This window comes from Ovis aries, chromosome X (genome assembly GCF_016772045.2).
Source record: "Ovis aries strain OAR_USU_Benz2616 breed Rambouillet chromosome X, ARS-UI_Ramb_v3.0, whole genome shotgun sequence".
NCBI classification, from domain to species: domain Eukaryota; kingdom Metazoa; phylum Chordata; class Mammalia; order Artiodactyla; family Bovidae; genus Ovis; species Ovis aries.
Window position 1 is genome coordinate 65,044,420 of NC_056080.1, and position 27,091 is coordinate 65,071,510.

The 27,091-nt window shown below is 37.0% G+C and overlaps 1 protein-coding gene and 1 non-coding gene across 11 annotated transcripts in view; one reads left to right on the forward strand and one right to left on the reverse strand.

The window, feature by feature from the left end:
- Positions 1 to 27,091, reverse strand: part of HDAC8 (histone deacetylase 8) — a 257,682-nt gene that overhangs the window by 123,416 nt on the left and 107,175 nt on the right. For 8 of the 10 annotated variants that reach the window (XM_042242429.1, XM_042242428.1, XM_004022188.5 and 5 more), the window contains one exon: positions 26,566 to 26,660. In XM_042242429.1, the coding sequence (XP_042098363.1) occupies positions 26,566 to 26,660 (95 nt within the window). Of the gene's footprint in view, positions 26,661 to 27,091 lie in introns of all 10 variants that reach the window. The other 2 variants (XM_060408199.1, XM_060408196.1) reach the window with 1 other exon arrangement.
- On the forward strand, positions 4,001 to 4,072 carry TRNAC-ACA (transfer RNA cysteine (anticodon ACA)). Its single transcript has one exon. It is a non-coding gene; the product is annotated as a tRNA-Cys (tRNA).

Genomic DNA, 27,091 nt, shown 5'->3' on the forward strand with positions numbered 1-27,091 from the left:
TGGATTTTGAATCTTCCCAGAGCAGGACTTGGGTCTTCACCTTTGCTTTTCCTAGGTGGTGCTAGTGGTAAAGAATCTGCCTGCAATGTAGGAGACATAAGAGACACAGATTCGATCCCTGGGTCAGGAAGATTCCCTGGAGAAAGGTATGGCAACCCACTCCAGTATTCTTGCTTAGGAGAATCCCACGGAAAGAGGAGCCTGGTGGACTACAGTCCATGAGATTGCAAAGAGTCAGACACAACTGAAGGGACTTGGCACACACACATAAGTGCCTAATTAACGGTAGTTTCCTTTCTTTTATGCTTCTTTTCAATGAAGTCTGCTAGTTCTCTTTAAAGAAGCAGAGCCTCTTCACCTTCCTGGGTCCTCATCTCTCTTTCATATTCCTCTGAGAAGAAATTGTTTTCTTCATCACTTTGGAAGAAATTCTATCTCTTTATAAGAATACTCTTCCTACCCTGGAATTTTTTCCTGGTTATAAAAAGTCCTAAAGTTTATAAGCCCAATGTGTGATCTAGCAGGAAATGTAGACATTTTTCATGTCAATAGTAAAAGGACAAGGAGTCCGGTTCCAATTTGTACAGACATTTTGTTACTTTGGCATGTGCTTAGAGCAGAAGCAAGAAAGCAGCAATTAACTGATGGTCTCTACAATGCAGAGTTTAATTAATTCATCTGATTTTATTAAATGGTGTAATCTGAAGAGGTATTAGGGATAAAGCAGCTGGTAAATTCCCAGTGCCGGAGTCTACCCCCTACCATGTTCCTAGTTGGGCTAGGCAGAGACACTAGCTCAATATCACTGCCAGCAAGTCTCATTTCAGAAGGTCTACTTCCTGGAGGTGCATGCCAGGGAAATAACTGTGGGATATTATCCCAGAAAGAGGAAGTTGCTGGCTGCAAAGGTCAGGAGAGAGCGCAATGCAGCCAAATGCTTTTGGGTCTATTAAGTCAGCACAGCTGCCACATGGGCTGCCAATTCTATTCAGAAGTGGGCAAAATTAAGGTTAGAAATTTGCTTCATGTTGTATGCTTGTATGTAAATTGGAGCAAAAGAAGATTAGAGTGGGCAATAGGGCCTCATATAGTAAGCGGTAAGAACTGAAGGTGAAAGCAGGTGAGAGGAGGTGGCCGCTCCCTGTCACTGCCCTTTTCTGCTGCTTGCAGCCCACAGCACCCGCTTTGTCTAGGTGCAGAGGGGAGGGTTTGGAGGCTCTTTATTTCTGTTGCTCCCATTTCACCAACAGTTGACAGCTCTATCCATTGTAGAAATTAGCTTCTCAAATTTGTTGTCACCATATTAAGGAAATATTCTTGGTTTATAAAAACCAAAAAAAAAATTACATACAGATAGGATGCAATTTCCAGAAATGGACTTCTTTCCTCTTATTAGATATAAATTATCTTTGTCTATTTTTATCTTTTCTTCTTTCCCCTCAATTTTTTTTTTTCCTGGCTGTGCTGTGCAGCTTGCAGGATCTTAGTTCTCCGAACAGTGATTAAACCTGGGCCACGGCAGTGAAACCATAGAGTCCTAATTACTGGACCGCCAGGCAATTTCTCCATCTTTCCCCTCAATTTTAGAGAAAGGATTATTTTGTATTTTGTTTAGCAGCAAACCCCTAACTTGGGCTCTAGATTTAATCTCCCCCAAAACCTTGAACTCTTAATTACTACCTTTCTTCTCAATCATCTTAAATGCCTCTCACTTGATCCCACACTTCTCTGAAGTTATTAGACCCCCACAGGTTATTTTCCTTAAACAAACACCTTCTCTTGAACCTGTTGCCCCTTGGAACACTGTCCAGGGAAATAAAAGCAAACCCTTCTCAACTGTTTGCCCTTAAGGTGTCATGTCCCCATTTCCTGCTACTTTCTTTCAAACAGCATTAGAACTAAAAATTGGGCTGTGAATAGCTTTGCAGGGAAGCCTCCCCTCACTCCATTAGGCACTATTAGTCACATCTTCACTGCATTCCCACAGTACTGTGTTCAACCTGCTATTACTGTACTTTGCAACTAGAACTGCAATTTATCTGTTTACACTGTACTGTGGTTTACCTACTTGTATTTGTGCCACTTCTGCGAACCCCTGAGTTCCTAAAAGGAAGTGAAAAGAAAGTGAAAGTGAAAGTCGCACAGTTATGCCTGACTTTTTGCAACCCCATGGACTATACAGTCCATGGAATTCTCCAGGCTAGAATACTGGAGTGGGTAAGCCTTTCCCTTCTCCAGGGGATCTTCCCAACCCAGAGGTCAAAGCCAGGTCTCCCTCATTGCAGGCGGATTCTTTACCAGGTAAGCCACAAGGGAAGCCCAAAAGGAAGTGAAGTGACCTTTATCTTGGTGTCCCCAGAAAAGAATGTTTCATAATCAGTGCCCATTAAGTCTTGAGTGGGAGAGATGGGGGCAGTGCTAACAGCTATCAAACTGTGTGCCAGTTTTTCTATGAGACAGGGGTCATTAAACTTTCTTTAAACATAAGAAAACTGAAGTGTATAGAGTTCAAGGAGCTTGTCTATAGTCGTATAACTATTCAATATTAGAGCTGTAAATCAGATTTTGGTATGTCTGATTTAAAAATCTATGCCTTTCCTACCATGTGGCCTCCAATATTTTACACTGAGTCCAAGTTATGGTCCTACCAGTTGTCATGTGCTTTTACCCCACTCTCCGTTTTCTGACCTCACAAAGACACCCCAATGCCCTGCTGTTTTCTCCTGGTTTGCCTGCCCCACTTTGGCCCCACATCCCGCCTAGACTACATGATTATACTCTTGAACTCTTTTTCACCATCACCTTAAACCTCTGTCCCCTTGCCTGGAATAATCACCACTTCAGGTCAACCCCTGCAATGTGCCTTCTCTGTTCTGTCACTATTGCAGAAAACAGCACCATGGGACAGACTGGTATTACCATCTGTGGTTTCCAGACATACTTTGTGGGCTTCTTGATGATCCTTTTACTCATTTCTGGTCAGCTCCTTCTCCCAGTCTTCTCAGTTACTGTTCCAATGTTTACCACTTTCCCCATCCCCATCCCTGCTACGGATCTCTTATCTCTTCATTCTTGAACATTTAGGACAGTTCTGTAGTTTTGCTAAGACTTAAAGATTTTAAAATTTAAAAATAAAAAACTGAAAAAAAAAAAAGCTAAGGTGAGCATCCTTACACAAATTTCTTTCTTCACTTGAGATTTTTTTTCTTAAATGGCAAGTTTCTTGAAAGACCTCTACCTGATGCTGTTATTTCCTTTACCTTCTATTCACCACTCAACCTACATTGTCCAGCCTCTGTCCCTTCTACTCATTGACATTTTTTCCCCCTGTGCCACACAGCATATGGTATCAAATCAGGCCCTCTGCAGTGGAAGTACGGGGTTACTTAACCACTAGACCACAAGGGAAGTCTCCCAATTTTTTTTTAACTGAAGTATAGTTGATTTACAATGTTGCATTAGCTTCAGGTATACAGCAAAGTGATTCAGTTATATATATATAGGTTATTATATAGGTTATTACAAGATATTGAACATAGTTCCCTGTAGGCCCTGGTTGTTTATTCTATGTTATATATCTGTTTGTATCTGTTAATCTCAAACTTCTCTAATTTATTTCCCCCTTTCCCCTTTGGTAACCATAGTTTATTTTCTATATATGTGAATCTCTGTTTTGTAAATAAGTTCATTTGTATCATTTAGATTCTACATATAATTGATGTTCTTTTCATCAAAGTAAACAATAGCCTTCATTTTGCCAAATTTGCCAAATTCTAATTTATACTTGTAAGTCTATAGCTTATTGGATCTCTCAGCTCATTGGATCTCTACCTGACACATCTTAGAATTCTCTTCAATTTAAACTTTCAACTTCTGTTTTCTGTAATCCTACTCTGGTTTTCTTCCCTATGAGTATTAGCTCATACTTACTATGTGTTTATCAAGCAGTATTCTAAGGGTTTTACATTAATTAATGTACATTTAATTCTCAAACAGGACTTCCCTGGTGGCTCAGATGGTAAAGCGTCTGCCTACAATGCGGGAGACCCGGGTTCAATCCCTGGGTAGGGAAGATCTCCTGGAGATGGAAATGGCAACCCACTCCAGTATTCTTGCCTAGAAAATCCCATGGATGGAAGAGCCTCAATCTAGGCTTAAAGGTGAAGTAACTTGCCTAAAGTCACATAGCTGGTATGAGGCTGAGCCTAGAGGATACAAAATCATACAGACAGAATCCAGAGTCCATGATTTTAAACATTCTGCTATACTGCTTATCCTTAACATACTTTTTCAATCTCCTTTGTGAGCTCATTTTTGCTGGTCCTTTAGACACTGAAATTCCTCAAGATTTCCTCCTTGGCTCTATGATGTCCTTCTTACACACTCTCCACAGGTAATCTGTTTACTCTCATGGTTTTAGTTACATGCTGTTGATACTCAGACCTATATCCAGTTGTGACATTCCTTGAACTTTAGACTCTCAAATCCAACTGCATCTTGGTAAGATCCACTTGGATGTTCTAATGGCATCTGGTACCCAACGTAAAAACCGGCTTACTTGCCATGCTCTTCTTCCTGTATTCATCATGCAGTAACGTCATCCAGTTATCCAAACCAGAAAACAGTGACGTCCTAGGTTTTTCCTTCTCATTTACCTTCATAATCCAATTAATCTTCAAGTTGTCCTAATTCTGTCTCCTAAAAATTTCCCAAATCTTTCCCTTATCTCCATCCCTACTTCCAACTCCCTTCATGACTTTCCTGATATACTGCAAGTCTCCAGCCTGGCCTCTCTTAAATGTATACTGAGTCATCTCAGCAAAACTCAGATTTAACCACGTCACTGCCCTTTCATGATTCAGTACTGCCAAAAGGTACATTTTCAGTTCTTTAGCATGACACAGCTTTCTGTAGTTAAAAGCATGGGCTGCTTTGAATCTCATTCTAATGATGCACCACTTTGGGCAAGGTACCCAATCTCCTTTTGTCTCAGTTTCCATATGTATTATAATCATGAGAATTACATGACATATCCATGTAAGGCACTTAGAACACTGCCTGGCACAAAATAAGTGCACAATAACTGTTAGCTATTGTCAGTGTTATTATCTAGTCTCATCTCTCATTCCTTGCCTTCAAGTTTATGTTGTGGTAATACTGCACTGTTTATAATTTCCTAAAGGTGTCATGCTGTTTCACAGCTGTGTGCCTTTCTATTGCTGTTTCCTTAACCTCTTTTCACATGCTTATTTACCTGGCTAATTCTTGGCTCGGTCCTTGCCAGACATCATCTTTAGGATATCTTCCCTGTCCCCCATGCCCCTGCCCCACTCCAAGTAATTTGCTTTCTTCTGTGACCTTGTAGACTGTGCATGCCTCTAACTTAGTGTTTTAACACAGTGAACTGAAGTCGTCTATGTACGTCTGTCTCCCGTGCTGGACTGTAAGTTTTTTGGGCAAAGGGATATCTTTTACTTCGTTGTACCCTCAGCACTTAGCACTGTGCCCAGCACTGTGTCTGGCACCTTGTTGGCATTCAATAAATATTCCTTGAATGACTGAGTGACTTGATAAGTCAGTCATTCAATCATTCAACCAGTAAAGCAGGGCAGCTATGTGAACTTTCTTTTGGTCTCTTCAGTAAGAAAAACTTTACAACTTCAGGTCACAGTTTAATTTGTGAAATGAATCATTTTGCTTAGCCCAACTGAGAAGTACTGCAGGAGATCTTAAGCAAGCAAGAAAAAGGAAATACTTTTAAAAAGTCTGGATCTTGGGCCGCTTCTACTTGTGAGTGACTCAGGAGTAACGACAGTAATTATTACAAACCAGCAGTTCTCAACAGGGGGTGATTCTGCCAGGGGACATTTGGCAATGTCTGGGTACATTCTTGGTTGTCAAAACAGGGAGATGCAGGGAGTGTGATCCTGGCATCTAATAAGCACAGGGCAGGGATGCTGTTCAGCATCCTATAATACATAGAACAGCATCCCAACACTGCCCAACAAAGAATTATACCTCCAGAAAAGTTAATAATGCCAAGGCTGAAAAACCAAAAGAAAAATAGGACTAATATTGACTTTGTGAAATAGAATGGTCAAATATAGATGTTAGTGTTCCAGAAGACTTGTAAAACTCAACAACTGAAGCATTAATAAGCTCTCTTGTTTCCTAAAATTTATTTCTGTTCCTTAGAGCGGGTTTCTGTTTGTTTGTTTTAAACAAAGAATCCATTGATGGGCTTTAGCAAATTGCTGAATGCTCTGAAATTATATCCAAAATTGTGTAATTGTAAGCATTTATCTCGGAGGAGAGGGCGTCAGATTCTCAAAGGGGTCCATGACCACCAAAAGATTAAAAAGCCACCGGTATGGAAAGACCTTTGTGTTACCTGGACTGTACTTTAAAAGTCATTATTTTGTGGAATACAGGTTCTGCAAAATGCTTGGAAATATGCATCCCAGAGGGGTGTCTTTTAGAGCTGCCTCGGGAGGCAGCCAGATGTGAAGGAAGCTCAGCCTGCTTTCTTCCTAGTTTGGCAGTACAGGTTTCACTGGGCTGTTAGGAGACCATGTGAGGCAACTTATATAAGCCCAACTGAAGTGTTAGGCACACTGCAGGTGCTCAACAAATATTTCTTCATTCTTATAAGGTTACTGTGAGAATTGAATAACATAAGGCTTTTAGAACTAAATGAAATAATGCATGTGGCATGTTGTCTGGTCAGAAGTAGATGTTTTATAAATGCTTATTTTTCTCCCATGTATTCTTTGTACTAAAACCCTGGGTCTTATCCTTGAAAGAGGGATAAAAGGAATAAGCCCCAAATTTGAAAAATTTCAGTTTCAATCTTGGTTATGCTGTTTTATTAGCTGATCCTAGCCAAGTTATTTGGAGAACGCAATGGCACCCCACTCCAGTACTCTTGCCTGGAAAATCCCATGGACGAAGAAGCCTGCTGGGCTGCAGTCCATGGGGTCGCTAAGAGTCTGACACGACTGAGCGACTTCCCTTTCACTTTTCACTTTCATGCATTGGAGAAGGAAATGGCAACCCACTCCAGTATTCTTGCCTGGAGAATCCCAGGGATGGGGGAGCCTGGTGGGCTGCTGTCTATGGGGTTGCACAGAGTCAGACACGACTGAAGCGACTTAGCAGCAGCCAAGTTATTTGGTGAGTCTTATTTTCTCATAGGGGGATAATGCTTATCTCCCAGGTTGCTAAGAGATATAAATGAGATTATTATGTAAAGGATATGGCATATGGATATTCTTACATGGGATATAATTGGTGCTTAATAAATGTTAAGTTCTTTTCTCAAACAGTTCCTAGATTCTATCTCTATGAAGCTTTTTTTCTATAGAAGGATAGTTTGCTGAATGCCTGTACTAACACCTTATCTAAATATAAAACTCAAATATAAAGTTTCTAGTATTTGGCTTTGTTCATACTCATATTTGTTCACATAAAATGATAATATTTCATTTATATATGCTTAAAAAATTTTGTTCCATGAGCTCTGTGTCATCAAGAGCTGTTAGGCTAAATCCACATAGCATCCAGTACACCAGCATCATGTTCAGGTTTTTTAATTTATTAAGCACTTACTGGATACCAAATTCTCAGCACTGAGGGATTAAGAAGAAACATGTTCCTGGTGTGAGGGGTTTTAGTAATATTTCTGATATTAGCCATGATATATAAAGTATAATTTATATTATTTATATATTATATTAGTAATATATTTGTATATTTTATTTATTTATGCCAGCCATTGTTCTCAGCATTTTATCTACCTCAATACACTTAATAGTCACAATGATTCCCATTTTATAGGTGAGGAAACTAAGGTCCAGACTGGTTAAATAATTTGCTCAACTTGTCTAGAATACATTATTACTATGATATGATATGATATGGCTGTCTGAGGAGGCCTTACAAATACCTGTGAAAAGAAGAGAAGTGAAAAGCAAAGGAGGAAAGGAAAGATATACCCATTTGAATGCAGAGTTCCAAAGAATAGCAAGGAGAGGTAAGAAAGCCTTCTTTAGTGATCAATGCAAAGAAATAGAGGAAAACAATACAATGGGAAAGACTAGAGATCTCTTTAAGAACATTAGAGATACCAAGGGAACATTTCATGCAAAGATGGGCTCGATAAAGGACAGAAATGGTATGAACCTAACAGAAGCAAAGATATTAAGAAGAGGTGGCAAGAATACACAGAAGAACTGTACAAAAAATATCTTCACGACCCAGATAATTACGATGGTGTGATCACTCACCTAGAGCCAGACATCCTGGAATGTGAAGTCAAGTGGGCCTTAGAAAGCATCGCTATGAACAAAGCTAATGGAGGTGATGGAATTCCAGTGGAGCTATTTCAAATCCTAAAAGATGATGCTGTGAAAGTGCTGCACTCAATATGTCAGCAAATTTGAAAAACTTAGTGGCCACAGGACTGGAAAAGGTCAGTTTTCATTCCAATCCCAAAGAAAGGCAATGCCAAAGAATGCTCAAACTACCGCACAATTGCACTCATCTCACATGCTAGTAAAGTAATGCTCAAAATTCTCCAAGCCAGGCTTCAGCAATACGTGAACTGTGAACTTCCAGATGTTCAAGCTGGATTTAGAAAAGGCAGAGGAACCAGAGATCAAATTGCCAACATCTGCTGGATCATGAAAAAAGCAAGAAATTTCCAGAAAAACATCTATTTCTGCTTTATTGACTATGCCAAAGCCTTTGACTGTGTGGATCACAACAAACTGTGGAAAATTCTGAAAGAGATGGGAATACCAGACCACCTAACATGCCTCTTGAGAAATCTGTATGCAGGTCAGGAAGCAACAGTTAGAACTGGACATGGAACAACACACTGGCTCCAAATAGGGAAAGGAGTACGTCAAGGCTGTATATTGTCACCCTGCTTATTTAACTTCTATGCAGAGTACATCATGAGAAATGCTGGGCTGGAGGAAGCACAAGCTGGAATCATGATTGCCAGGAGAAATATCAATAACCTCAGATATGCAGATGACACCACTCTTATGGCAGAGAGTGAAGAAGAACTAAAGAGCCTCTTGAAAGTGAAAGAGGAGAGTTAAAAAGTTGGCTTAAAGCTCAACATTCAGAAAACGAAGATCATGGCATCCGGTCCCATCACTTCATGGGAAATAGATGGGGAAACAGTGGAAACAGTGGCTGACTTTATTTTGGGGGGCTCCCAAATCACTGCAGATGGTGACTGCAGCCACGAAATTAAAAGATGCTTACTCCTTGGAAGGAAAGTTATGACTGATCCAGACAGCATATTAAAAAGCAGAGACATTACTTTGTCAACAAAGGTCCGTCTAGTCAAGGCTATGAGTTTTTCCACTAGTCATGTATGGATGTGAGAGTTGGACTATAAAGAAAGCTGAGCACAGAAGAATTGATGCTTTTGAACTGTGGTGTTGGAGAAGACTCTTGAGAGTCCGTTGGATTGCAAGGAGATCCAACCAGTCCATCCTAAAGGAGATCAGTCCTGGGTGTTCACTGGAAGGACTGATGTTGAAGCTGAAACTTGAATACTTGGGCCACCTGATGTGAAGAGCTGACTCATTTGAAAAAACCCTGATGCTGGAAAAGATTGAGGGCAGGAGAAGAAGGGGACGACAGAGGATGAGATGGTTGGATGGCATCACAGACTCAATGGATATGAGTTTGGGTAAAATCTGGGCATTGGTGATGAACAGGGAGGCCTGGCGTGCTGCAGTTCTTGGGGTCGCAAAGAATCGGACACAACTGAGCAACTGAACTGAACTGATGATCACTTCCTGGAGCTGGTCAATGAAAGCAGGTCTGTCTGATAAATATGTTTATTTAATTTTTATGTTTTCAATAATTTAGTTACATTTTTAAAGAAATCATACATACATGGTAAAAACTTCAAAAGAAACCAAAAGGTATACAATGAAAGGTAAGTGTGACTTCTGTATTCTGATAATATCAGAGTAACCATTATGATAAGTTTAAGGTATTAGAGAACATCCTAAACCAGGCAAAAACTAGAGGGAATTCAACTCTTGAAAGAAGGGAACTACGCTGGGTAAGACTCATTAGTTTTATATTTTGTGTGGTATATGGTAAAGCTCAAGAAGAAAGCTATAAGCATCTTAGCCTGAAAAATCAGAGTACAGAATTTTCAGTCTCATGATAAAAGACCCAAAATCTCCAGGTTCAAATAAAAAGTCACTCATCATACCAAGATCAGGAAAGTGTCAATTTGAATGAGAAAAGACAATCAACAGATGTTAACACCAAGATGACACATATATTAGAATTACCTGATAAGTATTTTAAGGCAGCCATCACAACAGTGTTTCCAAAGCAATTACAAGCATTCAGAAGCATGCTAGAAACAAAGTGGTGGGGGGGAGGTGGGTTGGGGGAAACAAAGTATCAACAAGGAAACAGAAAACATAAAAAATGGACATTTTGGAACTGCAAAGTACAATAACCAAAACAAAAACCTTACTGGATAGGCAATAACCAAAACAAAAACCTTACTGGATAGGCTTATTAGAAAAATGGAGATGACAGAGAAAAGAATTAGTGAATTTGAAAGTAGAAGAATAGAAATTACCCAGTCTGAACAATAGAGAATAGGATGAAAAATAATCAACAGAGACATAGGGTCCTGTTGGACAAGACAGATCAAATATTTGTGTCATCAGAGTCCCAGTAGGTGACGATAAGGAAGATGGCATTTTGAAAATAATCAAAGAAATAATGGCTGAAACATCATCAAGTTAGGTGAAAGATATAATCCTATAGATTCAAGATGCTGAATGAACTAAACAGGATAAACCCAAAGAAGTTCACTCTAAGTCATATCATAATCAAATATCTGAAACATAAAAACAAAAGACCAAAACCAAAATCTTGAAAGCAGATAGAGAGAAATGATGTATCATTTTACATTTTTACCATTATGGAAACAATGATTTGCATGACAGCGAATTTCTCATCAGAAACCATGGAGGCCAGAAGAAAAAGGCACATTTTTTAGGTGCCAAAAGAGAAGAACTGCCAAGTCAGAATTCTATGCCAGTGAAAATATCCATCAGGAGTAAAAGACAAACCAAGAGGAAGAAAAACAGTAAGAATTTGTCTTCATCTGACATTCTCTAAGAGAATGGCCAAAGGAAGTTTTCCAAACAGAAAGGAAATGATAAAGAAGTCTTGAAAGAAAAGTGAAAGTGAAAGTCACTCAGTTGTGTCTGACTCTTTGTGGCCCCATGGACTATACAGTCCAGGGAATTCTCCAAGCCAGAATACTGGAATGGGTAGCCTTTCCCTTCTCCAGGGAATCTTCCCAACCCAGGGATCAAACCCAGGTCTCTTGCATTGCAGGTGGATTCTTTACTGGCTAAGCCACAAGGGAAGCCCAAGAATACTGGAGTGGGTAGCCTATCCCTCCTCCAGGCGATCTTCCCAACCCAGGAATTGAAATGGGGTGTCCTGCTTTGCAGGCAGAGTCTTTACCAATTGAGTTATCAGGGAGGTCCTGAAAAAAGAAATTTTAGATTCTTCTCCTTTCGAGTTTCAAAAATTTGTTTGATGGTTGAAACAAAAACGATAACATTGATGTGGTTCTCAATGTATACAGAGGGAAAGTTTAAGATATATTAAAGAGGAAAGTAAAGGAACATAAAGGCAGGTAAGGCTTCTATAACTCAATCGAAGTAGCAAAATGTTGATACCAAGGACTTTGATGTTACATATATAAAATGTAATACCTAAAGAAATCACTAAAAAAATCTATATGAAATACTCAAAAACACTATAGATAAATAAAAGTGACATTCCTAAAATATTTTCAAGAAATCCACAGGGAGGTAAGAGGAAAAAACAGAGAACAAACAGAAAACAAACTGGCAGACTTAAGTCCTTGACATACCAATAACTACATTAAAGGCAAATGGTCTAAACACACCAATTAAAATACTGAGATTGGTAGAATGGGTTAAAAATATGACTTAATAATAGCCTGTCTGTAAAATAATCACTTTAAATATAATGATAAAGAGAAGTTGAAGTAAAAATGATAGAAAATATATATACTGTGTAAACAGTAGTAGAAAGAAAGCATGAGTGTCAGTTTCTTAAAGGAGCAAAGCTATACACACCATATGATCCAGCAATTGTATTTGTGAGTATTGATCTCAGAGATATAAAAAATTATATTCAAACAAAAACTATACATGAATGCTTAATTTTAATAGTCATAAATTGGAAACAACACAAATGTTCCTCAAGGGATAAATGGTTAAACTATGGTACATCTATACCATGGAATACTATTCAGTAACAAAAGGGAATGAATTATTTACTAATGAAACAACTTGGACAGATCTCAAGACATTATGAGTGAAAAAGCCAATCTCAAGAGGTCACATGTTACAAAATTCTATTTATATCACATTTTTTAAATGAAAAAAATATATATGCATGTGAAGAACAGATTAGTTTCTTCCAGGGATTAGAAAGGGGTGGGGGAAGAGAAGAAGGCAGCAGTGGTTATAATAGAGTAGCGCAAGGTTGGGGGGGGTATCTTTCTAGTGATGGAACAGTTTTGTATCTTGACCGTGGTAGTGGTTATATCAATCTATACGTATGATAAAATTGCATAGGACTAAATATACACATACACACACATGAGTGGTCAAACCTGAATCAGGTCTCTGGATTACACCAGTGTCAATTTCCTGGTTTTGATATTTTACCACAGATATATAAGATGTTACTATTGGGAGAAACTGAGTGAATGGTACATGGGACCTTGCTGTACTATGTTCACAATTGTCTCTGGATCTAAAACCATTTCAAAATTAAGAAGCTTAAAAAAATCATTGGATGAGATGGCATAAAACATTCATTGAATGGGATTAATGGCAAACTGAATACTAAAGAAGAAAATTAGTAAGCCTGAAGACAGATCAATGGAAATCAAACAAACTGAAACATAGAGAAAAAATTTTAGAAGAAAAATGAGAGTTTAAATGACTTGTAGGACATTATCAATTAATCCAACACATGTGTGATGTGTGTCCCAGAAAGACAGGAAAGCAAGAACAGGGCAGGAAAAGTGAAGACGTATCAGCTCATAATTTTCCAAATTATATCCCAAGCTGCAACTCACATATCCAGGACCTCAGGGAATCCCAAACAGGATAAATACAAACAAAAGTACACACTAAGGCACATGGCCAAAGTTCTGACAATCAAAGATAAACTTATAAAGGCAGCCAACGAAATAAGACATTATATACAGGGAAACATATTATACACACAGAAACAATGGGGGGCAGAAGAAAATGAAAACTGTCAATGTAGAATTTTGTATCTAGCAAAAATATCCTTCAAAAATAAAGGCAGAAAAAAAAATGAGAGCAGATAAGTGAAGGGCTTCTGCTTCTGGCTCTGAGGGGAAAGAGATGTGGAATTATTTTCTCTTCAGAAATAACTGGAAAATTGACAAAATATATGAAACATTCATTTTTAGACATTGGTCAAGAGACAACAATAGAAAGTGATCTGAGAGAAAAGGGATGCAAATGAGGTGAGCCCTACCATCACCCTAGCTTTCTGTCTGGAGGTAATCTCTAGACTATGTGGGATCTAAATAGGGCTGAGTGATCTCCAAGTAGAAAAGACAGAGACTAGAGTTCTGAAAAGCCAGGGAAATTAAAAATTGTGGGAACAGAAATAAGCTATCCCCAAAAAAGAGTAATAGAAATATGCATAGAAGTCCCCTTGAGTCTTTTGATGAATACCAATCTGAAGATGTATAGGGTAAAACTTCACAAAGACAGTCTAGAAACTCTTTCAGGGAAACAACTACTGAGAACTTGTAAGATGAACACTTCCTAGAGCTCACACAGGGCCAAAGTGGAGAGACCTCAGTGAATACATGGGGTATAAGCAGGAACTTCAGAGGAGCAGTGCCTTCAAAATGGGCTAAGTTAGCCCTAGAGCAACGGCTATGCAAAATTTACTTTAAATATGCTTAAAAATGAACCTTGAAAGGATCAAATATATCCACAATAACTTGTCTATCAGAAAAAAGTACAATCCTCTCTAAATCAATAAAAAAATCTAGCACTCAACAATACAAAATTCACGATGTTGGATATCCAACTAAAAATTACTAGGATACATGTATATACAGCTGAGTCCCTTTGCTGTCCACCTGAAACTGTCACAACATTGTTAATCTGCTATACTCCAATATAAAATAAAAAGCTAAAAAAATTACCAAACATGCAAGGAAGCAGGAAAATGTGATCTACAACCCAGAGAAAATCAATCAACAGAAACTGCCTCAGAAATGACAGATAATGGAATTTACTAGACAGGGACCTTAAAATAGCCATTAATATGCTCCATATGTTCAAGGATGCTAAGAAAGAAAAGAAAGTATGAACACAATGGGAGAAACAGCAAACTTTTTCTTGGTTGTCTTTTTAAAAAGATTCAATTTCTTTGGAAAGTGTTTTTAGAAATAAAAATTATAGAGATGAAAGGTATAATATTTGAAAGGAAAATTTCACTAGGTGGGATTAACAGCACTTACACGTGGCAGAAAAGATCAATGAGCTTGAAGGCAAAGCAATAGAAATTAACCAAAAGAATAGTAAAGAGAAAAAAAGACTGAAAAAAATAAAAAGGGTTGCAGTGACTTATGGGATAATAAAACTGGCCTAATAGGTTTAAATGGAGTCCCTGGAGTAGAGGAGAAAAAAAGGGACAGAAAGTAATGGCTTAAATATTTCTAAATTTGATGAAAACTATAAACCCTCAGATCCAAGAAGCTCAATGAATACCAAAATAGGATAAACACAAAAAAAACCACACCAGGAGAAATTAATCAAGCTGCTGAAAACTAGTCACAAAGACAAAAGTTAAAAGGAGCCAGAGGGGGAAAAAGGCATATATTATACAAAGGAATAAAGCTAAGAATGACTGCTGACTTCTCATGAGGAAACGTGCCAGCAAGAAAACAAGTGAGTGAAGGAAAAAACGAAGGAAACATTTTGAAGGAAAAAAATTATCAACTTAGAACTCTATACACAGTGAAGATATCCTTCAAAAATTAAAACAAAGATTTCAAACAAAAGCTAAAATAATTTGTTGCTAGAAAACTATACCATGAGAAAACTTAAGTTGCTTTAGTTAAGTTCTTAAGTTCTTTAGAACAATGTACTTTTACTAGATGGAAACCTGCATCTATACACAGGATTGAAAAATGTGGGAAAGGGTTAATCTAGAAGATGGTTTTAAAAATCAACTTTAAATGTCTTTAAATGATAATTTACGGTAGTGTTGAAAGCCGTAGGTCCAATGTGGCTGTATATGTGCTGTCTGCAAAGGAATGTCACTGAAGACTTGGAGCAGTGAGGAAGGCTGTCAGCCTGGTGGCAAAGTGGAGCAACACAGTCCAGTCAAATGTGGTATAGCCCAGCTATGGGTATAGGAGGTGTGGTCCAGAACTGCTAATTGGTGCTTTCTAGACTGAGCATTGCATCTCTTGGTTGGTATGAATAGCTACCTAGTCTCCCTACATCTCCTGCTAGGGCCCATACAACCAGTGCCCCTACTATGAGACCTCTTGCCCAGTTAGGCTCTGGGTCTTTTCCTCCATTCTTCATTTAAGCTTCTCAGTTTTCCCCTCTGAAGTACTGGCACCATGACCAGTACCTGGACTCCTTAACCATAAGAGGGACATGGAAAAAGTATCCTCAGTCATACCTGCTATAATCTATAACTATTCTATTTGTTAAGTCATTATTTGTTGAAATGTTTATTTATTTGGCTGTGCCAGGTCTTTGTTTCAGCATGCAACATGTGAACTCTTAGTTGTGGCATGTGGGATCTAGTTCCCTGACCAGGGATCAAACCCAGGCCCCATGCACTGGAAGTGTGGAATCTTAGCCACTGCATCACCAGGTAAACCCCTTAGTAAATCACTATTTTGAAATCCCAGAATTTTATTTCCATCTAGATAGAACATAACAAGAATATGGATTGCCGGCATAACGAAGGGAGATTAAAAGACTTGCTTTCTCAAATCCAAGCTATAACATCTATGTTTAAAAATGCTGAAAAAGATGAAACTGCAGTATTGGTAAAAGCTCTGACTTGTGGAAGGAAAACATTTACTTCAAAACACATGGGGTGAAATTGTAAGCAATAAATGAAAACATGATTAGAATTATCTTTATATATGTCATTAATTTACTTTGTAGTGTCTTATCCACAGAACATTTTTATATAGTTTCAAAATAATCCACTATTTAAGTTGTGGCCTCATTTTCAGACCATACATAGCTAAAGGGAAAGAAATTGAGTATCTTAAGTGTACTTAAAGTGTAGAAATGGTGTACCACAAGCGTAGAAATGATGAGTTTATTAAAAACCAAAAATTGTTTGTTAGAACTTTTCAAACTAGAAAAGAAAAAGTCACTGGAGCATGTTACGCATAAATCATTTCACTGCATGGGCTGAGAAATGCACATGATAGCTTAGAGACCAGTGAAACTTTAGACAGCTGACATTGCTCAGTGCCCACTGGATGAAAAGTTAGTAAAATAACTCATAGCACTGCCTCTTTTTAAATGGCAGAGTAACTTGCTTATTTAAACATTTAGCTCTAAATATGGAGACTTAGTTATTTTTTCCTTTATTTTTTATTGGGTTGTTTATTTTCTTAATACTGCATTTGAGAGTCATTTATGTATTATGGATATAAGTCCTTTTTGTTAGGTATGTTACTTATAAGTATTTTATCCCGGTCTGTGGTTTGTTCTTTCATTCTCTGAACATTAATTTCCATTTGTTCATTGCTAGTATATAGACATACAGTTGATTTTTATATGTTGATCTTGTACCCTTCAACTGTGCTAAATCCATCTTTTGATGGAATGTTTTCTTCTTTGTATTGTCTTCTTACATGACACTTCCCCCATAGGTGACATACTTACAATATTGAATCTACACTATTTACATAGTATGTCTCAATTTATTTAGATCTTATATGATTTCTTTCATTAGTTTTCAGTGAAAGACTTATTATCTTATTTTCAGACTGTAAAACAGACAAGACTATAAATGTGGCTGGATTTGCTATTTTGCTTGTAGTCATATAGTATCAGCACTAATCTTTGAAGAAGACCTTTTTTATGTGAATGGTTAGCAACAATCACAAGTGGTGCTAAAATATTAAGAGTGCTGAATAACTTGTTAGGGTTAGAGTTATATATATTTGTATATTATATGGTTCATCGCAGAGCAACTATATTTGCATAAATATGCAAAAGTAATGGTGGGTAAAACTGCCGAAACCATGGTATATAAATTAAGGCAGTAGTACGAAAGTATACCAGCAGTTATTATATTCTTTATTGCTATATACACACAGCAATACAGACATAGATCATAGAAAACAGACATGGATCATAGAAAAAAACAAGGGAATTCAAAAAAAAAATCTACTTCATTGACTATGCTAAAGCCTTTGACTGCGTGGATTACAACAAATTGTGGAATATTCTTAAAGAGATGGGAATATCAGACCACCTGACCTGCCTCCTGAGAAACCTGTATGCAGGACAATAAGCAACAGTTATAGCTGGACATGGAAAAATGGACTGGTTCCAAATTGGGAAAGGAGTATATCAAGGCTATATATTGTTACCCTGCTTATTTAACTTACATGCTAAGTACATCATATGAAATGCTGGGGTGGATGAATCACAAGCTGGAATCAAGACTGCTGGCAGAAATATCAACAACCTCAGATATGCAGATGACACCACTTTAATGGCAGAAAGCAAAAAGGAACTAGAGCCTCTTGATGAAGGTTAAAGAGGAGTGAAAAAGCTGGCTTAAAGTTCAACATTCAAAAAACAAAGATCATGGCATTCAGTCCTATCACTTCATGTCAAATAGATGGGGAAAAAGTGGAAACGGTATCAGATTTCATCTTCTTGGGCTCCAAAATCACTGTGAACAGAGACTGCAGTCATGAAATTAAAAGATGCTTGTTCCTTGGAAGAAAAGCTATGACAAATCTAGACTGTATAGAAAGCAGAGACATCACTCTGCTGACAAAGGTCCATCTAGTCAAAGCTATGGTTTTTCCAGTAATCATGTACAGATATGAGAGTTGGACCATAAAAAAGGCTGAGCACTGAAAAATTGATGCTTTCAAAATGTGGTGCTGGAGAAGACTCTTGAGAGTCCCTTGGAAGGAGACTTGCAAGGAGATCAAACCAGTCCATCCTAAAGGAAATCTGTCCTGAATATTCATTGGAAAGACTGATGCTGAAGCTAAAGCTCCAATACTTTGGCCACCTGATTCAAAGAGCTGACTCACTGGAAAAGACCCTGATGCTAGGATAGATTAGGGCAAGAGGAGAAGGGGGCAAAAAAGGATGATATGGTTGGATGGCATCCCTGACTCAATGGACGTAAGTTTGAGCAAACTCAGGGAGATAGTGAAGGACAGGTAAGCCTGATGTGCTGCAGTTCACAGGGTCGCAAACAGTCAGACATGATTTAGCAACTGAACAACAACACACAGCAAAGAGAAAAAAATCCAGTTTCACTTAAGAATAGCCTTGGTGATCTTGGATTTAACATTCTATGTGACAAAATAGGAGGTAAGGAAAAAGTGTTTCTGTTATAAACTATACTATATTGGTTGTCTTGAGGAAAAGTGCATCTGTGATTAAACTGTGACTTAACTAGCCACTTTTCGTGGAATACCATTTTTGTGTGAAAGAATAACTAATGGAGAAACCATGATTAAATACTTGGATGTTTGGCAGATGTGCTGTGCTTAGTAGCTCAGTCGTGTCTGATTCTTTGTGACCCCATGGACTGTAGCCTGTCAGGATCCTCTGTCCATGGGGATTCTCCAGGCAAGAATACTGGAGTGGGTTGCCATGCCTTCCTCCAGGGGATCTTCCTAACCCAGGGATCGAACCCAGGTCTCCCACAGGTTTGGCAGATACTTTCTCAAAAATGAAGTGAGCCTACCACTTTAGGTTAAATATTAGAAATGACACTATTTGTTGCCAAGGACAATACATATGTTTTTAAAGGAAATTCAGAATTCTGAACATCTTCATTCTGCCACTATAAGATTGACAGTTTCCTAAAACTTAAACTTTGTTCCACTGAGATTAGCATTCATATTAGTTAATGTGATTTCTGATACTGCATAAAATTTTTCAATATTTGTATAACTTACTGAACTAATATTTTACAAATAATCAATATGAATAAGATTGGTCAAATATTTCTTCAAAGTAGAAGATGACCAATGAATTTTAATGTAACAATACATCAAAAGTTCATTGATAGGTTTTCAGATTCCATACAACATTCCTTTAAGAAACTGCCATTTGTAGAGTTTTTGTTTAGTTTCAAAGAAGACTATCCATAATGACCTGTAAAGGTTATTAAAATACTCCTCCCTTTTCCATCTACAGATCTATGTGATGCTAGATTTTTCTCCATATACTTAAACAAAAATAATGTCAAAACACATTGAATTTAGAAGCAGGTATGAGAAGTCAGCTGTCATCTGTTATATGTTATAGAGATGTGCAAAAATGTATAGCATTGCTATTCTTCTCATGAAGTTTCTTCTTTTGGAAAATACAGTTTTTCAAAACTCACAACATGTTATTTGTGCTAATATGCACAGGAATTATTATTTTTATTTTAAATGAATAAATAATTTAAAATTTAAAATATATAGTTGACAGTTTAAGGAATATAAAGCAATGTATCATGGTATTTATAACATATGCAAAAGTAAAATATATGACTACAATAGCACATGGAAGGAAAAGGGAAAAATGGAAGAATACTGTCACAGGACGGTAGACTATGATAAGTTGAAAATGCATACTGTAAACCCCAGAGCAACCACAAAAAATTAAAACAAAGAGTTATAGCTAATAAGCAAATAAAGAAGGTAAATGGAATCCTAAAAAATATATTTAATTCAAAAGAAGGCAAAATAGAAAACAAGAAATAAAGAACAGAGGGGACTAAAAGAAAACAAATAGAAAGACAGATTTAAACCTGAACATGTAAATACTTAACTTAAAGATAAGTTGTCTAGGTACTCCAACTAAAAGGCAGAGATTGTCAAGCTGGACAAGAAAATCATGACCCAACTATATGCTGTCTATAAGAAATCCATTGTGAATATAAAGATATAAATAGCTCAAAAGCAGGACAGAAAAAGATATACCATACCGATAATCATAATGAAGCATGACAATATTAAAATCAGACAATGTAGACTTTAGAACAAGGAATATTACCAGAAATAAAGAGGGTTATTTCATAATAGTAAAGGGGTCAATTTGTTAAGAAGATATAACAACCCTAACTGTATATACATTTAATAACAAAGCTTCAAAAATAGATAAAGCCAAAAGAGACACAACTAAAAAGAAAGACAGAAAAATCCAAAAACATGGTTGAGATTTCAACTCTCTCAGTAATTGACAGAACATGCAGTCAAAAATTCAGTAAGGATATAGAAAACAATACTCTCAGCCAATCTGACCTAACTGATAATGATAGAAAATGCTATCCAGCAACATCAAAATACACATTCATCACAAACTGCATGACATATTCACCAATATAGATCATATGCTGGACTGTAAAACAAACTGCAATAAATATAAAAGAACTACAATTATGTAAAGTAAGTTCTTTAAGCAGAACAACATTAAAGTTAATATAAATATAATAATATCTGGAAAGTCCTCAAAGATTGGAAATTAATTTTTAAAAATAGACAAATAACCCATCAGTCAAAGAAGAAAATCAAAAACTATTTTGAACCAAATGAAGAGATTATATCAAAATTTGTGGGATGCAGCTAAAACAGTGCTTAGATGTAAACTTGCAGCATAAAATATTTATATTAAGAAAGAAGAAAGGCTTGAAATCAATGAACTAAGCTTCTACTGTAAGAAACTAGAACAAGAACTAAAAAGCAATACAAATAAGTATTAATAGAAAGGACATAACAAAGATATGAGCAGAACTAATGAAATATTAAAGAGAAAAATAAAGTCAATTAAATTAAAAGCTTCTTCTTTTAAGAAAATACACCAGTAAATCTATTAAACCGCTAGCTAAAATGATCAAGAAAAATGGGGAAAAAATTAGCAATGCTAAAAATGAAAGAAGGGACATTACTATAGCTCTTATAGATTTAAAAGAACAATAAAGGACAATCATGAGTAAACAAGCAAATTCCTTGAAGATCAATTATCAAAAGAAGAAGAAATAGAAAATCTGACTAGCCATACAACTATCAAAGAAATAGAATTCATAGTTAAAAACTTTCCCACAAATAAAACTCTAGGTTCAAATGTTTTCACTGATAAATTCTATCAAACTTTTAAGTAAGACATAGTATCAATTTTACATAAACACAGAAAACAGAGGACTTGGGGATACTTCTCATGTCATTTAATAAGATCAGCATGGCCCTGATATCAAAAACAAAGACATTACAACAACAAAAAAACAGATCAACATTCCTTGTCAACACAGACCAAAAATCCTTGACAAAACTTCAACAAACTGAATTCAGCAATATATAAAAAGGATAATATACTATGACAAAGTAGGGTTTATCCAAGGAATGCTAGGTTAGTTTAACATTTAAAAAAGCAACAATTAATGCAATTTACTGTGTTAACAGAATAAGAGGACACCATATGACCATTTCAATATATGAAGAAAAAGCACCTGACAAAAACCAACACTCATTTGTGAGAAAAATTCTCAGTTAATTAGGAATAGAAGGGAACTTTCTCAATCTAATATAAGATATTTAAAAAAAAAATCCCTACCACTAACTTCACACTTCATAGTGAAAGATTAAGTGCTTTCCCCAAATAATCGGGAACAGACAAAGATGTTCATTCTCACCGTTCTATTCAACATTTCATTGGAGGTCCCAGCCAGTGTAATAAAGCAAGATAAAGAAAAAAAAATAAAAGGCATGAAGATTGTAAAGGAATAAGTAAAAGTCTCTTTAGTCACAGATGATATGTTTGTATACATGGAACATGCGAAGCAATCTACAAAAAATACTAGAGCTAATGTTTCAGAAATGTTACATTGTTCAAGATAAATATAAAAAATCAATTGTATTTATATTTCTATATTCTAGCAACAAACAATAGGAATTGAAATAAAAATATCATAACAACATCAAAGTCACAAAATACTTAGGAATAAATTTAACAAAATTTGTGTAAGATCTGTTCTCTGAAAAGTATGAATTAAAATTTGAAATTAAAGACTTAGGTAAGTGGAAATAGCAAATCCATAGATTGAAAGAGTAAATATTGTTAAGATATTACGTCTCCTCAAATCAATCTATGGATTCACTGCAACCTATAGATTGCAATGCAAGACTATTTTATATTAGTAATACATACTTTTATACAAATCAACTTAATTCTTTTCAGTGATTGTATGTATTCCTTGAATTACACCTCATATGAATGAGGCGTAACTTAACTAACCAGTCCATCAAAATAAGTTTGTTTAAATAAGTATTTTTTGTTCACTAAATTTTGTTCATAAATCTACTTTATGATTCAAATATGTAAACATACCTGATATACATACATATATATATGAATATAACTGTCTATAATATAACTGTCTTAATCTGGCCTAGATCATAGGATCCAAACTGTATTATTGGCTTATACAACATTCTTCTATATAACAGTCCATAAACCTTATTATATGTACTGGGTGATTTGCTAAATTAGCCATGAACTGGTCTTTTTATGGGATCCCATGTCATCTTTGGGCTTTCTCTATGGTAGAAATACTTGGGCCAATCATATGGGCAGGGTCCATTCCTCTCATTTTTCCCAGCTGGGCCCAACTCTTCTTCCAGCTGAGATTGCCTCTTTATTCCATTCCTGGCTGGCCAACCTGGCACTGCAAATTTTGGGCTGGAACTAGTTCCTTGATCAGTGACTTTGGGCATGACTGGTTTGGTATCTCATGAGGGTTAAGATCGAAATTTCACTGCTAATCACTTCTAATATGTACCTTCCCAAATCTCTTCATTGGTGATCTAGTGTTTTCCCACAGATACATCTATTTCCTACTAGGATATCTGGTACTTCTTGCAAAATGGGTAGTTGCTGCTGCTAAGTTGCTTCAGTTGTGTATGACTCTGCGACCCCACAGACGGCAGCCCGTCCCTGGGATTCTCCAGGCAAGAATACTGGAGTGGGTTGATACTGGGGTTAGTTACCAGAAAAAGGCTAGATTATGCTTCCAATTCTTCCATCTTAAAAATATGTTTTCCAGTATGGATGTTCAGACACTTATTATTCAAACACCCATTGATTCAATTGTTCATTCAATGAATACGAACTTGCTGGGTGTTAACACTCTTATGAGCACTGAAAGGGAATGCAGACAACCAAAACCACAGATGACCAAATGAAAGGCACAGACTTGAGTGTTATAGGAGTATCCTTGAACCTCTTAACAAGTTTGACTATTTTTTAGCTCTCTCCCTTTTGCAATCTATCTTCCATACTCTACCAAGTAAGTTTTCTAAAAACCGAGGCTCATCTGTTTTCACAGAAAAAAAAAAAGTGTAAGCTCTTTGGTGCATCATTCAAGGCTCCTTACAATCTGGCTCCAACTTCCATTCAGGCCTTAATCATTCCCACTCTCTTATAAACCCTGTGTTCTACTACTATATCAAACTTCTCCCTGGTCCCATGAAGCACTAGGTCCTTTCCAATTTCTATTCCTTCTGCCCAGAATGCCTTTCCATCTTCTTCACCTGGCAAACTCCCAATCAACCTTCAATATTCAGGTAAAAGTCTTGGTGAAACATTTCCTCTATGCTCCTCATCTGTCCTGAGTGGAACACATTGTTCTGTTCTCTCTATTAGACGATGAGAGTTTTGAGGACCTTGAGTCTATCTTGTTAATCTCTGTAGTCCTGAATCCAGATTTGAATAGGGCCTGGCAAGTAGTATGGGCCCAATGAATTTTTGGTAAATGGATGAATGAACAAATGAATGTGAAGGAAAAGCTCAAAGGGCCTTGGTATATTTAGGTAAGGGTTTTTTAAAGCATAGGACTTTAAGCTGGACTGAAGAAGACCGTACAGAGGTAGGAAAAGGGCATCTGGAGGAGGAGGATTATTATCCTAGGAGACAGGAGAACAAAAGCCTGAGACTGGGAGGGAAGACACCGAGGGTGTTAGCCAGCGACTGCAGCTGCCTGCTGCACTGTCCTGACCTTTTCACTGATTAGATTTCTCAATTACATTTTCAGCTCATGGAAGGCAGGGTATTTTGTTTACTTCTTTGTATCCCCTTTATATTTGATGCACATCTCCATAGCCATTGTTCCTACAGTCTTGTGGTTCTTATTTTGTCTAGTAATATAACTATTTGTGTATTTACATATCTCCCCAGTACTCACACTCCCCTTTATCTCAGGCTGTTTGAGATAGGGGTGAGGTCTTAGTGTCTTTGTCTCTTTCAAGACACCTAGCATAGTGCCTGGCACACAACGGGTGGTCAGTGAATGTTGTTTTGAGCCACCATTTGTTGATCTGATTATAGAGGACTGAAAGGATATCTGTGTGCAAGTGTGTATTGTGGCAGAAAACTTATATATGCCTTTATACTGTGTGGGCTTTTTTTGGGCAATTTTCATTAAAATGTTATCATATTGTACCTGGAAGACTGTCATTTCAATTTTCTTCTTTGTTCCCTCTTGGATGACTCACATCTCTTATACCAGAAGGATATGACAGAAGGGATTTGAAAGAGTTTGGACAAATTTATGAATGACAGTCATAAATGTCTGGATATAAGAAGTTGTTAGGAGCATATAAACAGGAAGGAGAAAACCTGCATTTCGAAAATGCCTATTTTGAGCCAAGAACTGTGTTAAGCACTTGACATACATTATATCTCATTTAATCTGGCAGACTATATCAGTATAAAGATAGGACATGTCTATCTAGAAGGCCAAGTCCACTTTCAGCCGGGCATCTCCTAGGTACCAGAGGCAGTATTCATCTTCAGTAAAATTTTATCAACCTTTTAAGATAGGTGAATCTATAGATTTGCATTTTTTCGTGAGAACAGGACACTCATTCTCAATTCAGGCTTCCACAGCTTAAAACTTTTTTTTTTGACATAACTTGATCAGTTTTTGAAGTTTCAGTGCTTTAAATTACAATGCAATCTGAGATATTCCTACAGCAATAACGGAGATTACACTTGTTCACAAATGTAATTTGTTCACTTACCTTTATCCTTCATAAAGCTTCCAAATACAGAATAAAGGTAAGTCAAATAACGAAAAGAGACTTCTATTAACCTTGACACCAGTAAATTGTCTCAAATTATAGTGTGCCTTTTTTTGGATTCTAGACACATTGAGTGGTTTTTCTGAGATACATATTATACCTCATCTATGGGTAGAAGAAAATTGGGGGAAAATTAGTTTAACTTGTTTCTAATTAAAAAAAAAAATAGTAACTAAAAAAGCATAATGCTCCCAAGCATACAGCTTCTGCATTGAGCAGGAAACAAAATGCTATAACCCAAGTACCATCTAGACTCCTTGGGCGATGCCTTGAGAAGGTGGGGTGGCAGCCATTGATTCATTTTTGTAAGTCAGAGTCTAAAGCCTGCAGCTACACATCCTGATCTGTGATAACAAGTTTCTCACCAGGTGATGGAGTGGGTGGGAAGTAAAGGGGTATACTTTCAGATAAAGGGATCAGCACACTCATAGTTCTCAGAGAACTTTCTATTACATATACTTCTTTTGAGAAAACAAGAACAGACATCTGTGCTTGGAAAACATAAAGTCCATCTCATATAACTAAAGAAAATAGCAAAAGTTTAAATGACATGTTTCATATTTTGGATGGTTCTGCCCCAAATTTTGTGTGCCACTAATTGTCAAAAAAATACCAGACCTGTCTTGGTAGTGGTTATGTGTGTGTTTTTTTTAAAATTTTACATCAGCCAAAAAAAGTGAGCGATCAGGACTACCACCAAAGAACAGAGGTGCGACATACTGCCTATAGGACATTTTTAAGATAGAGGAGAACCCAGTTTCTATATTTTAAAAAATTACCTCTTCTGTTTTGAGACTAGGGGATAAAAATATACACATATTCCTAAGATTTCTTTGTATGAACAGGTGACTCCTTCCCACAGTCTCTGTAATTAATTGAGAAATTAAAGTTGGTTGGCCTTTGAGATCTCTTATAAAAAAAAGGCAGAAGGTCTTGGATATTTTGGAACAAGAGCCCACTATTCTGCCAAGACAGTGTGTTATTGTTATTGGAGTGTCTCTCAACAAAACAGTATTGAGTGGTGAGGACGTGATTTTGATTAGGTGGAATGACTCAGCTCTTCCCCTTAAAGAAGAGAAGACTGTCAGAGCCTTACTTACCTCATGATCTGGGATCTCAGAGGACAGTGTTTTCCCTAGGATGACCCCGGTCAAGTATGTCCAGCATCGAGCCGTGTTGGCAAGGTTATAGCCTCCTGTCTCCATCAAGAATTGTGAAGTTAGGAAAGAATAGTCACAAAACAGCAGGAGAGGAAAGGAGGGTAAGGAAGGAGAGAAAAATGTTTTAATAAAAGGGCTAAAAAGATAATTCTAACTTGCAAAATTATACCTATGCATCTTTAATGATATTTTTGAACCACTTGGTAGGCAGACTAAGCAAACCAATCAGACCATGCACAGTGTGGAACTGGGAAGTCCAAAGCCTACAAAGATCAAAAGACTCATCTCTGAATGAATGTGCTCCAGAGGACTCCAAGCTCCTCAATTCCACCAAGAAACCTGGATCTTTTGAGATGACCTACTCAAAGTAAAGGTTTCTGTGATGAATTTTGCAACAATTCTATAAAATGACTGCTAGATGTGATTTGTATATTAAACCTATTGGCAGGTACAGCCCTGGAATCCT